General features: G+C 44.0%; 1 protein-coding gene across 2 annotated transcripts in view; it reads right to left on the reverse strand.

Annotated features, from left to right (window-relative positions):
* Window positions 1-13,858, reverse strand: part of LRP6 (LDL receptor related protein 6) — an 87,695-nt gene that overhangs the window by 37,803 nt on the left and 36,034 nt on the right. For both annotated transcript variants that reach the window (XM_087722244.1, XM_087722243.1), the window contains exons 6-7: window positions 9,876-10,272; window positions 8,151-8,322 (exon numbers count right to left, since the gene is read on the reverse strand). In XM_087722244.1, the coding sequence (XP_087578370.1) occupies window positions 8,151-8,322; window positions 9,876-10,272 (569 nt within the window). The remainder of the gene's footprint in view (window positions 1-8,150; window positions 8,323-9,875; window positions 10,273-13,858) is intronic.

Raw genomic sequence — 13,858 nt, forward strand, 5'->3', positions numbered from 1 at the left:
AAATTCTCTCCACTTAGCAAACTTAGGGAAAAGAATGAAATTCTCTCCACTTAGCAAACTTTTTTTGTTATGGGATGAGTAATTCCTCAAAACCAGGTAGCACATCCAAGCCCATCTTCCTGTTCCACAACGTAACAGAGCCACTGCCCTTTAAGTGTGGAGAGCAGCTGCTGGAGAGGTAACCGCAAAGCCATGCTTGAATTCATGCAGTGGTAGAAAAATGTCTTTTTCTGTGTTTAACTGCTGCTTCCTTTCGAACTTCTGGGATGGGTCAAGGAGAGAGACAGCGAGTGGAACCAAACATAATAAGAGAGATTGGATGGGAGGCTGCTGCAGAGAAAGGGAGGAAGGTCACGGCTGGGCTTCCTTCCCTTCAGAGAGCCATCTAACCAAGGAAGTTGAGGTGACAGAGATGGTGCACCTTCCAACCAGATGTTCCTGCTCCAGTTCAGTGGCTTGTTCAGTCATTTATCATCTATGATTTCCTCTCGGAGGAAAGTGCAGACCTGGTATGTTTAATAGATGCTGGCTGAGAAGGGAGCAGGAAATCCTTTTCTCTACTGCTGTCTGCTAAAACAACCTTCCTCAAACTTTCCGGTCCAGGGGTGGAGGTGGGGCAGAGGGATGGTTTTGGGTGAGGGGCAGGCAAGTTGAGCTACATGGCCTGGTTGTCAATAGGCCACGGCCTGGTAGTGGCCCACGGCTGGTGCTAAAGCACCAGGTTAAAAACTAGCATCTTTCACTTCTTGAGTGTTAAAGAGTTGGAGTAAACAGAGAGATAAGGGACTCTTTCTCTAATAAACTAAAACACTCTCTCATGTCACCATCATCTGATCACAAGATGCTGCAGCCACCATTGCTGCAAGCAGATTGCCAAGCCCCTGAATCGCAAGCATGTGATTTCAGGAATGGTGAGATAATCATAACTTCAAGGATGGGTGAGAAGCCACTTTTCCTAAGGCTGCCTTAATTTCAAACCATTGTTGAACAATGGTTGTAAGTTGAGGATTACATGTATATACAGCTTCTATGTCATTTATAATAGTAACTACTGTATATTATTTATTATATATAAGCTACAAATTGTATATAACAGGGAGCAAACCCCAACTTCCTCACACGAATGATGTAACCTAGTTGGGTAAATGAAGCATCTGTAAGCAATCAACCAGGCTCAGAGAGCACCAAGGACTCCACTATTCAACCCTGAGCTACAGATATTCTCTTTTTTTTAAATATACGAAAGGAAACTTTATTCTTATTTCCAAATATTACACACACTTTCAAAAATTAAAATTCTTAAACTTTTTTCAATAGCTTATAGTCAGTTAGGAGGCAGAAAAGGATATCAGAGACAAATATTTTGAAAAAGCATTTACAAAAATACATTGCACAAAGCCGTATCACATTTTCCTTAACAATAAGCTAGTGTTATGCAAAACAAGCAAACAAACCCTGCCCTTCCCTATTTGGATTTATACAGGATAATTTGGAATCATTTCCTTAAAACTGCTATTAGGTTTTACTAAGCTTTTCTCAATAGCCACTAGTACTACTGCAAGCTAAACTCAGCTGAACAAGTGGTATTCAAGAATAAAACTTGCTTTTATAATTATTTGAGGATTCTTGTGCAACATATGAAAAAATAAATAATCAGCATGTCTTTTTTTCTGAAATCAATGTTTGCATTTCAAAAACCCAGGACAGATATTCTCTTTTATAGGATTCTCTCACCATATGCAGAACTTAATACACTTTTTAAAATTGACATATATTGGATTTATAGCCATATTCCTTTATTTTCCTGGGCTTCGAGATCATCGCAGATGGGGACAACAGCCAAGAAATTAAAAGACACTTGCTCCTGGGGAGGAAGGCTATGGCAAATCTAGACAGCATACTAAAAAGCAGAGACATCACCCTGCCAACAAAAGGGCATATAGTCAAGACTATGGTTTTCTCACTTGCAATGTATGGCTGTGAAAGTTGGACCGTAAGAAAGGCTGAGCGCCAAAGAATTGTGGCCTTTGAACTATGATGCTGGAGAAGACTCCTGTGAGTCCCTTGGACTGCAAGGTGATCAAACCAGTCAGTCCTAGAGGAGATCAACCCTGACTGCTCTTGCCAGATCCTGAAGATGAAACTCAAATACTTTGGCCACCTAATGAGAAGGAAGGACTAATGCTGGGAAAGATTGAGGGCAGAAGAAGAAGGGGAGGACAGGTGGCTGGGTGGAGTCACTGAAACAGTCGGTGAGCTTAAATGGACTCCAGAGGATGGGAGAGGTCAGGAAGGCCCAGAGGAACATTGTCCATGGGGTCGCAATGGGTCGGACCTGACTTTGCAACTAACAACAACAACAAGCCATATTCCTTATTTAAATATATAAGGCTGTGTGCGGGAGATAAGAGTTTTACTATTCTACTATGCAGAGGAAAAGATGGCCCATAGGAACGACACACAAGCAGACCCGTTCTTTGGATGCCAACCAATGTTGGCCAGCTTCCATCTTTAGTTACTATAAAAGGATTTGTCTCTCACCTAGCAAGCACCAATCCCAAGGAAAGATGAGAAGGAAATGCCAATATTTCAAGATGGCTGACAAGTCAGTAATATGTCTGCAGGCTACTTCGGCTAAGTAATTCTGGAGAAGAACAGAAGTGATGATCAAGCTGTTTCACCCATTCAAGGTGACCAAGTACACATCCTATCACAGTAAGTCCTTCAGTTACAAAGACCCCCGCTTTTAGATGGAAACACAGTTTAAATTCCCAAGTAAGGAATATTGATTTACGAACAGAAAGTGAGAACAGGCTGCAAGTAACAGCTGCTTGTTCTTTTCCTGACTCTTGAGACTGTATTTCATATTCCTTAAATAGAGGTCCTGTCTAGGAAAATTCCTGGCTCCTCACAAGAGTATTTGAGAAGAAGAGAAAACGAGGCAGAGAAGAACATTTCAATGCAGTTCAGTACATCGGTGCCAAAAACCCTACATTGTCAATAGCTTTATACGGTAAGGCTTCTTCTCAAAGAAGATAAGCCAGAAAGAAGCTCATCTAAATTTCAGCCGCTCTTTTTAACCTTTGGAGCTGAATTTAACCATAGCGTGGATGGATTTCATAATATAAGATGGCTCTTAACTACAAGGATAAACACAACAACACAAAACATATGTGGCTTCCCACATCACACGCTAGTGACCAAGCTCCAGGCGCACAGATGTCCTGCTTCAGAAGATATTAGCAAGCAAACATGCCAATTCAGATTTGCAGGGCAACAGATGTACAAAAACACTGAATTGCTCTTGAAGTCATACGTCTCTTTAAAAAAAAATAACCTGCCAATCAATTTTCAAGTAATGCCAATCTTTTTTTTTTTTTGGCTGCTTCTGAATGGCTTTACTGAAATTATATTTTTTCCCCTCATAGCCTCTCATGCAGGGTTCAGCTCCATAAAGCATTAACATGGATTGATGAATCCCAATTACCCAGAAACCGGACCCCTAAGTGGGTCAAAAAAGTCACTATGGTAGCCAAGACCAAACCCCTGCGCTTTTCATGTGTGGTTGCCATCATGATTTTTTAAAACTCATCTTGACCTCTATAGATGCCCCTGCAGGGCAATCGATACTTCTGCTTATTTATTGGTTTACTTATTTTAATTACCTCCTCCTGACTTTGGGCAGTTTACAACCAACTACCAACTTATTAAGAGAAAACACCACAAACCAGAACAGCAAAGGACAGAAACAAAACAAAATGGAAACAAAACTTCCTTCTTCCTTCAATATTCAAAAATTTTCGCTTTATGGGTAAACCAACACAGAAAAAACAACTGGGTGATAAAAGCTACTGAAGATTTCCAGAGCCCTCCAACTCTGCTTTTTTTATATATATATAAAAAAGAAAATTCATGGAGAATCTCTCTCTTTAATTAGCAATGATCGGCTATTATGAAACGCTGAATTCCTGACCAAATAATTAGAAGTGAAATCTAAATGCAGAACTCTTGGCCCAGGCGCACCCCATCACAAACTCGGTTTCCCTCCATTACCAAAGTTTAGCCATGATCGCCATCCCCCTTACTTGAAATCTTCACGGGATTCTTCTTTCAGAAATCTTTGCATGAATAGATCGCAGGAATTGTTTTAAGTTCGACACTGCCTCTGTGCATTTTTTTAAAGCTTCAAGGAGAGCTCCTCAGAAATTTGGCCGTAAGTTGAGGGCTATCTATATTGTGAAGGTTCAGTTTGCCTTTTCTCCATAATAGATGGAATTATTTTTTGCATCTGCTTTCCCTGTTCCCAGAAGATATTTTAAAGACTTATACAAAATTTTAATCTTTAGCAATTGTCGTAGGCATTACTACTTTTAGTAAATCTTACTAGACTGACTGTAAAGCAAATGCACATTTAGAGTATTAGCATTATATTCTGCCTGGAAACAGACTTTAAAATGTTTTGCGAAAGGGCTGTGAAATTAGGGCCTCAGGCACACACGCTGTATCAAAATTCATTAGGATGTGTTGGAATGGTTTGACCGGCATAGAATTACAGTAAGCAGCAAGTTGGAGAGATCTGTTTCGTCTGCATTCTTCCCTCATTGCACAAACCCTGGCACTTGGTCAATTTCTCCAAGCCTCATTTCTCTCTTAGAAAAGTGGTGTAAAGGGAAGGAGGAACCGAGCAACGAGTCTAAAGCATGATAAAGCTGTGATAAAGCTGCCTTTTAGAAAAGAAACAAACCACAAAGGTTAGGATAATGGGTTTGTTCCCCCCCCCCCAAATTCCTGTGGAGGAAAGGAACGAAGCATGCTTTCCAAAAAGTACATCTGGAACCTTCTCCTGGTTTGGACTCTTAGCGTTGGAAAAAGGAGATGATTTTATTCCATACCATAAAAATGGATCAGACCAGCGGTCACCAACTGGTGGTGTGTGAGAAAATGTTGGTGGTCTGCAGAAAAATTATTTGCATTTTTTAATATTCCACTAAATCAGGGGTTCTCAAACTACGGCCCCTGGGCCAGATATGTGCAATGAACGCTTGTGTTGCTGCAGAGAGTCTCCCCCTTCAGGGTCTTTCTGTGTGGGTCGGAGGGAGGCAGAAATTCCAACTTAGGGTCTGCGTCAGCCTTTTGGTGAGGGGCTTTGGGCGAAGGCTGGAGGGAAGCGCCACTGGTGGCGAAGAGCTGGAGGGTCTTGTTCCAGTGGGACTGCATTATGGTCTGGAACTGTCTGAGCATCTCAGCCTGCTAAGCCTCCAGGGGCCAGTACCTGGCCTTGTATTCCTACAGATCTTCCCTCTGCTTGGAGAGCCTATGCTCGTAATCCTCAGTGAGGTGCTTCTGCTGAGCCTCTTTCTCAGTCAGATCCAATTTGAACTGAGCTGTTTTGCCAACTCTTTCTTGTGATGGCTGCTTAGTTCCAGCAACTGCTTCCTGTTGGGACCCTAAGGAACCCGGGCGGGCAGGCGAGGAATGGCTGGGAGGGGAAGGGCGAATAGAGGCCGATGAGGCACCCCTTGAAGTGACATCAAGTTGGCCACGCCCACCCAGTCATATGACCACCTAGCTAGTCATTAAGCAGATCATATTAGTGGTCCGTGGGATTTAAAATTATGAATTTAGTGGTCTCTGAGGTCCGGAAGGATCAGACAATGGTTAATGTTTTGGAGGTGGGATAAGGCTGCTCCAAAGCTCAACACAGTGTGTGTTAGGGTGTTGTTTTTTTAACCATCACTGAATAAAAAATACGAAGATCGAAATTAAAACTCCCGGAGTCCCAGCTAAAAGGATGCAGACTGTTTAGACAATGAGTTCATCAGTGCTGGATGTTTTGAATAGAATCCTCATTTTAAGACTGGCCGCGTTGGTGATTTCATGCCCGCCCCGCCCCCCTCCAATTTCATCTCCGGGCAGAAAATAAACATGTAATCCCAAACGAGCGAAGCAGATCATGCATTTTTAACCTCGTGGCATGACAGGGAAAGAAAGGAAGCCAGTGAGGAATTGTCTCCGTTCATAAACAGCCAACCGATTCAACAGACGTTTTATAGGTGGAGAAAATTGATTGAGATAAAGAAGGAAGCCCCAAACCGCAGACTTCCCCCTTCTTCTCCGCCCCCCTCAGCTGCAGGCTGCAGGCTGCCAGATAAATAGGGAACAAAGGTTCCTGCTGAGACCCCTGCCAATATTCATTAGTCCCTGTGGAGGCTTTATTATCTGGGGAACAGCCACAGTGCAACATGAATCAGCAACCTTGGGGGGGAGAAAAAACCGCATAAGCATGTGGAAGACACAAGGGGGGGGGGGGGGAATCTAAGATACAACATTTGCAAGAGCCCTGATTCTTTTCCTTTATTCTACAAAACTGTCACCTGAGAAAGGCTGCTTGAGAAAAAGAAAAAATATACACGCATACACGTTTTCAATTGGAAGCCGTAAGAGCTGATGTCATTTTACGCGCCGCAAAATGTTTGTGTCTTTGTTCTTTGACTTACAACAGTTTGTTTCGTGGGCATCCAAAGTTACAACAGCACTGGGGAAAAAAAGCGACTTGAGACCGTTTTTCACACTTACAACCGTTGCAGCATCCCCATGGTCTGCAATATGAAATTACATCCCAGAGGGTGATCTAATCACAATTTGAGATCTTTCCGGCCAGTTGCTGACAAGCAAAGTCAATGGGTTGAGCTGGATGTGGTTAGTGGTTCACTTCATGATTCACTTAACAATCATGGAAAAAAGGATTTAAAATTGGACACAATTCGCTTAACAATTGCCTTGCTTAACAACTGAAATTCTGGTTCCCAATTCTGGTTGCAATTAGAGGATTATCTCTAGGAAGCTGCTGTCCAAATTACTGGGGAAAAAAATAGATCTTGAGGAGGTCTCCCAAGCAGAATCTCTCAACCTTGGCAACTTTAAGCAATGTGGACCTCAAAATCCAGAATTCCCCTGCTCCAGAGACCGACTTAAGATAAAAGTTCCAGGGATTCTTAAAGATCTACTCTCGTTTTGAAGACTGTCGTTCTTCCTTTGCCCTATAGCAGGAATCGCCAATCTTGGCAAGATTAAGACTTGTGGACTTCAACTTCCCAAATTCCTCAGCCAGTCAAGGGTTTGAGACCCCCCCTTCCCTAGAAGAATTAACGGAGCTATCCATTGATATGGTAAAAGGAGCTTTAGGAAGTTAAAACCCACCCCTCTCCTAGAAAATGAAATATTTTAGGAAATATTAAAAGGACAGAATATTTCTCCCTAAAAGGGAGGCAGAAACCCAGCCCCGCCCTCCACCCCCACCTTTGTCAATGGGTCATTAATGCCTGAATCAGTCTATTCTACATAACAAAGATCTATCTCCTTCAGGCAGAGCCTTAATAAGAATCCCAAACCATGGACTCAAACCATGTGGTCCAGCTTGCCTCCAGAAGTTGTGAATGCCCCAACACTGGAAGTCTTTAAGAAGATGTTGGATAGCGGTATAGAGTTTCCTGCCTAGGCAGGGGGTTGGACTAGAAGACCTCCAAGGTTCCTTCCAACTCTGCTATTATATTGTATTGTCCATCATCAATAACCCTTCTTTCCAAGCAACTTCCATGAATCTTTTTCCCCACTTGGAACTGAACCCAAAAGGACATTTCTTCCAACAGAGCAATGTTTTTCTTTTCTTTTCTCAGCCTTCTGAAAGAGCATGTTTGTGTGTATAATACATTTTATTTCAGAGAAGCTTTGCCGAAATCTGCTGAAAAGATCTGCAAGCTGCAAAGCTGCTAAGCTGAGAAGTTGGAACCTAAGCTATTAAAAAATTGTGCAGCTGTGGCAGCAGCTGAAAACTAGGGACTTCCAACATTGGTGGCATTATTCAGCAGTTTCCTCAGGATTGTTCATAAACCATTAGGATTCCTCATCTTTCATAGATGATTCAATGGGCAGCACCAAGAAAGTTAGATCACAACTGGAGAACATCAGCAGATTATATGAATATGTAAATCCAACCATCATTGATTCTGATTCTAACATCTGTTTACTCGTAACCGATGCTACCTATTCGTTTCTCATCAGGAACAGAAGCTGAGCCACTGACACAAATAGCACATCTCAAGGAAGTACTTTAGATTTTGGACTAAGGAAGAGAAATGGAAATAACAAACCTCAATTTTGTCTGTTTTGGCATCTCCCCAGTATATCATGTTTTCAATGTAATCCAGTGCCAATCCATTGGGCCAACCAAGTGAGGTATTCACCAGTACAACACGGTCAGAACCATCTAAAGCAGCCCTCTCAATCTTTGGAACCTCTCCCCAGTCTGTCCAGTACATGTAGCTAAAAGGAAAAGGGTAAGATGGAATAAAACAGGGACTGCAAAAACCATGTAGTAGTATTCATTAGAGACAAAACTGTGCTAAACTTTGGCAATGGCCTGTACTTTCTGCAGTTTTAAATTATTTTGACTTAAAACATATCTGCAAAATTGTCTGGTTGAACTCCCGTGACAATCTGCCATATAATTCTCATAAATGAGTACTTCGTGGACATGGAACATATACAATCCCCCCCCACCCCACTTTCTTTCGTCAATCCTGAACGATTCTCAGAAACTGCCTGGACATGTCTGCAGTTTTCTTGGCAAGGTTGTTCAGAAGCGGTTTTCCATTGCCTCCTTCCTAAGACTGAGAGAGACTGACTGGCCCAAGGTCAGACAGCTGGTCTCGTGTCCAAGGTGGTATTGGAACGTATGGTCTCCTGGTTCCTAGCCAGGTGCCTTCAATACTACACCACCACTAGAGCCGAGGTGACACAGTGGTTAGAGCGCAGTACTACAGGCTACTTCAGCTGACTGCTAGCTGCAGTTTGGCAGTTCAAATCTCACCGGCTCAAGGTTGGCTCAGCCTTCCATCCTTCCGAGGTGGGTAAAATGTGGACCCAGATTGTTGGGGACAATAGGCTGACTTTGTAAACCGCTTAGAGAGGGCTGTAAAAACACTGTGAAGCGGTATATAAGTCTAAGTGCTATTGCTATACCAAGCTGGATCTTGTCCAACATTAGGTCAGCCTCTCTATTTGCTGGGGAAATATTCCCAAGGACCATTATTCTTTCCCCCCTTTTCTAAAAGTGTAAGGGTGATTAGAAAGACATCATAAAAGCTAATGTTTTAAAGAGGTGGATCCACCAAGTTGCAGATCTGTGAGGGAGCTAAACTGTTTTACACCCTATTACTCATGGGCTACAAAAAAAAAAAAAGACTAACGCAAATGGGAAGCAATGTAAAACTGCCTCAGTTCACTATTTTAAGGAAGGGGGGAAAGATCAGTATTCAAACAGGTTCACAATAGCTCATAACAGGCAACTCGGAAAATGTGTAATGATGCACTGTGGGGGATCCCTGGGGTGACAATACGGAGGATCAAGCAGATGGGCTGCACTTTTTTTTTTTTTTTACTTTATTACGGTTTCAACCAATCTCCTGCAGCCTGGTCGGTAGCCTAGGAAATCCGTGTAGAAATTTCAGCCGCTTTTAAAGGGGGCCTTATATTCCAGGCTAATCTTCAGTTTAAAATCTAAATTTCTCATTATAGTTTCACACTGTAAATCCAATCTCATTTTGGAGGAAAAGAGCAGATGAACCAGATGTGTTCTTTGGAACGATGGCTATTCTAAAACAAGCTAGACAGCTCCTATTGGTCCCAAATAATCCTAATTTAAGCACTCTGGAACTGAGAGCCACCACCAGAAATTATTCATGGTCAGTAAGTAAGGGAGATTCATATTCCTAAATCAGGGAAAGCACTTTGAAATGAACAATAGATTTGACTTGGGAGAATATGGTATTTCTTAATTTTTTAAAGAACCTTCATAATAAAAATATGGGCCTTACCCAGTCATAGGATTCAAAACTATAGCTCTCGGCTCTTCCAGGTTTTCTGAGATTAAGATCTTCCTCATAGTCCCATTAAGCCGTGTGATTTCGATGCGGTCTGTCCCAGTATCCGTCCAGTAAAGATTTCGGGCCACCCAATCTACAGCAATGCCATCCGGGTGCGCAATTTGTGCCTGTACAACAAACTGGCTAGCCGAGCCATCAAGGAACGAACGCCTGATGGCTCTCACTTCATCATCTGTCCAATAAATGTACCCTTCCACGGGGTCATAGTCAATGGCAATGGCGTGACGAATGTCTTCCAACTGCAGCACAATATCCGTGAAATCCGGAGTGTCCAAGGAGATCCGTCTCAAATCGGTCCTTCGGGCCAGCAGTAGCAACTCCATGGCTCCTGTGTACACGAAACCCAACGACTTAAAATTAAAATCACTTCTGCGGTCACCTGCCTCTTTGTTGAAAACATGCAGGAATGTCATGGTTATTTAGATCCCAGTGACATCACGCATAGCCAATGACTGACCCACCACCAGTCAATGAGTCCAGCAGCAGGGAAATGTTAGCAAAGGAAGGAATGAAGCCATTAACCTTTGCAAGGTGGGTTTGGTGGGAGAAAAAGCTCAATTTTTCCTACGAAGGAAGGCAAATTGAATTGTTGGCCAAGCAGATACAAAAGTAGCCAGGGAAGTGATTGAAGCCTGAGAAATGGCCCTCTTGTTAGTCAACAGGACTGCTGATTTATCTTAGAAGCCCAGAACTGGCAGCCCAAGGAAACCTTAGCCATCAGCACACCTATCGATCAATCAATAGGAAGCCATACCCAACCATATAAATACAACACACAAAATAGCCCAAATCACACATTCCAGTGTAGGAAAGCTCCCTGAGGAAGGGCTCTAGCATGAGTCCAAAAACTTGGAAGACAAAACGTCTGGTCCCAGTGACCGACCCAGATTGGATCGTCACTATTTCCTCCTTCTGGCCATCTCAAGACTCTGGACTCCCCCCCCCCCCTCCCTGCCATCAACAGCTTATAAGCCATGGTGGCGCAGTGGTTAGAGTGCAGTACTGCAGGCTCCTTCTGCTGCCTGCAATTTGGCAATTTGAATCTCACTAAGCTCAAGGTTGACTCAGCCTTCCATCCTTCCAAGGTTGGTAAAATGTGGACCCAGATTGTTGGGGGCAAGAGGCTGACTCTGTAAACCGCTTAGAGAGGGCTGTAAAGCACTGTGAAGCAGTATATAAGTCTGCTATTGCTATTAAGAACAGACTTCTGAACTCATCATTTTGATCAGCTTAGAAATGGGAAGAGATGTCTGGTAGATACTCCAGCTGAGCCATTTCTCAAACTGATCAATGGGCCTTTAGAAGCAGATGCCTGGTGTCCCAATACTAAGGACACTGGGGTGCCAGCAATCATTCCTAGGAGGAAGGAAGCAGGGAGCAATTTCTCCCTCTCCCATCCTGCAGCCCTGCTCAGAACAAATGCTTTTCTGTGGTGGAATATCAGCAACTTGAAACCGCTTGGGAGTGGGGAGCTTTCCCTCTGCTTCTTCCCAGACACATCACCAAAGTTTGTGCTCTGCTGGGCAGTAACCCTGATCGAGGCAGGCAATAAATCTGCATGAACAGCAACATGGGGGAATTCACAGATGTGCCCCCCCCCCACCTTCCAATTGCATCAGCTTTCAACTGAAAATGTTGACCATCCCTAACTTTTAGGCAATAGCCTATCACCCATGTGGGGGGAGTGAGGGAAAGCCTCTGCGGTTCCCTTTTTAGGAATTAAAAGTTGGTTTCATTTTCACTGCCTGCCAACAAAAGTGCGTATAGTCAACGCTACAGTTGCAATGGATGGCTGTGAAAGTTGGACCATAAGAAAGGCTGAGCGCCAAAGAATGGAGGCCTTTGAACTCTGGTGCTGGAGAAGACTCTTGCGAGTTCCTTGGACAGTAAGGCGGTCAAACCGATTAAACAGATGATGCCCAGGATGTGCATAATATCCTGGCTGTTCTTTCAAAAGCCAAACCGACGGATTCTTCAGTCAAGACTGTATCATACAGAGGAGGGGGGGGGAGGAGCCACAGCCACATATGAACGGCATGACCAATATCAGGGAGTGTTTTTACACACCACAAACATCTCTAAGATAACTGTGTAAGCCACTATAAAAACATCTTACCAGCGGCCCCATTTTTTTCTTCTCTCTCTACGTTGGTTGGCTCTTACTCTCTAGGATTATTTTGGCACTAAGTAGTAGCAAACAGAGTTTTTGGTCCACATTCATGATTAAGAGGTTCTTTCTAAAGCAGGCAGCCAGTGAACTTAAGTGGCCAGACAGTGCTATCAGCCATAAAAGTCACTTAGCCACAGATTTAATTTTATGCAATTTCCTAAAAAAAAGTTTTCCCTAAAGATTTTTGGAATTGCTGGAAACAGGAAGCAAAGGGCAACTGGGCCTTCAAGGAGTGAATTAAAAATGAGAGCCTTACAAAAAGGTTTCTCTCTGCTATAAATTGAGAGGACTCCCTGCCTCCCTGAAAAATTAGTCGTCATGGAAACTACACTAGTGAGGTCAGACAGATTTCACCTTTGCTGCACAGATTCTCCATCAGGGCCAAGTAGTATAAATGTTATAAATTCCACACAGTATTCCACACAAGTTGCAGGGGGGGGGGGAAAGTTTGACTAGAAGAGAGCCTGCGTGGTTTGAATTATTACTGTGTTAAGAGAAAATGCCTTTTCCAAATCCTGCTTCATCAAACTTAGATAAGAGAGGTATTTTTTTTAATTACTAATTTTGGCCAATTCATCACCTATGGCCATTGCTAGTCAGGGAAAATTACCATGGGCATTCATACCACTATTAGGAGCCAATCTGGTTTAATGCTTGAGGCTGTGATGGCGAACCTCTAGCACGCGTGCCACAGGTGGCACGCAGAGACATATTTGCTGGCACGCCAGCTGTTCAGCATGCATGCGCTGGCCAGCTGATTTTTCGCCCTTCCAGAGGGCCGGGAGACACCGTTTTCACCCTTCCCAGGTTCCGGAGGCTTCCCTGAAGCCAGAGGAGGGTGAAAACGGCCTCCCCCAGGCCCCCCAGAAACCAGAAACAGATCGTTTCTGAACTTCCAGTTGGCCCATTGGGGCCATTTTTCACCCTCCCCAGCCTCCGGAGGCTTTCCTGAAGTGGTGGAGGAAAATGGGGAGGGCAAAAAATGGCCCCAATGGGCCAACCAGAAGTTCGGAAACGATCCACTTCCGGAGGACCTCTGGGGGAGGGGAGGCCGTTTTTGCCCTCCCCAAGCTTCAGGAAAGCCCCCGGAGCCTGGGGAGGGGTTGCTTGCGCATGCACAAGGGGGAAGGGGTTGCATGCACATGAGCACTGGGGGGGGGTCGCAAGGGCATGCGCAGGTGGGTGGCGAGGATTTAATTGGTGCGGGCACATGTGCAATTTTGGCATGCCATAAAGGTTCGCTATCACTGGCTTAAGTCATCAGGTTAGAAACCAGAAGGATGTGAGTTCTAGTCCTGCCTTAGTCATGAAAGCCAACTGAGTGACCTTGGGCTAGTCACTCTCTCTCAAGCCCATCCCACCCCACAAGGTTGTTGCAGTGGGGAAAATAGGAAGAGAAAAGAGTATTAGTGTAATGATTCCCCCTGATGCTTTCCAAGATAACTCTTCAGATGTCAGCTGGGGGGAGGGAGGATGAACCAGTTCCTGGCATGTTAGGAGGGGAGTTGGTCAATGCTCTAAGTAAACGTCAGAGAGTGATTTGGCTGACACACAGCTACAGCAGGGCAGCCCTGAGGCATCAGGTGGGGTAAGCATGCAGCTGCAGTTGGTGGAGGGATGAGGAAGAGGAACTGCCTTCTGCAACTAATCCAAGAAGATGTAGGGGCAGAGAAAAGGCCAAAGCAGAGAAGGTCAGCCACATTACTTGCGAAGAGGCAGCCTTGCCCTTCTTGATGGGCTGCAT

This window comes from Thamnophis sirtalis, unplaced genomic scaffold (assembly GCF_051295495.1).
Source record: "Thamnophis sirtalis isolate CommonGarterSnake01/CBP01778 unplaced genomic scaffold, rThaSir2_p1.2 scaffold_9, whole genome shotgun sequence".
In the NCBI taxonomy this organism is placed as follows: Eukaryota; Metazoa; Chordata; class Lepidosauria; order Squamata; family Natricidae; genus Thamnophis; species Thamnophis sirtalis.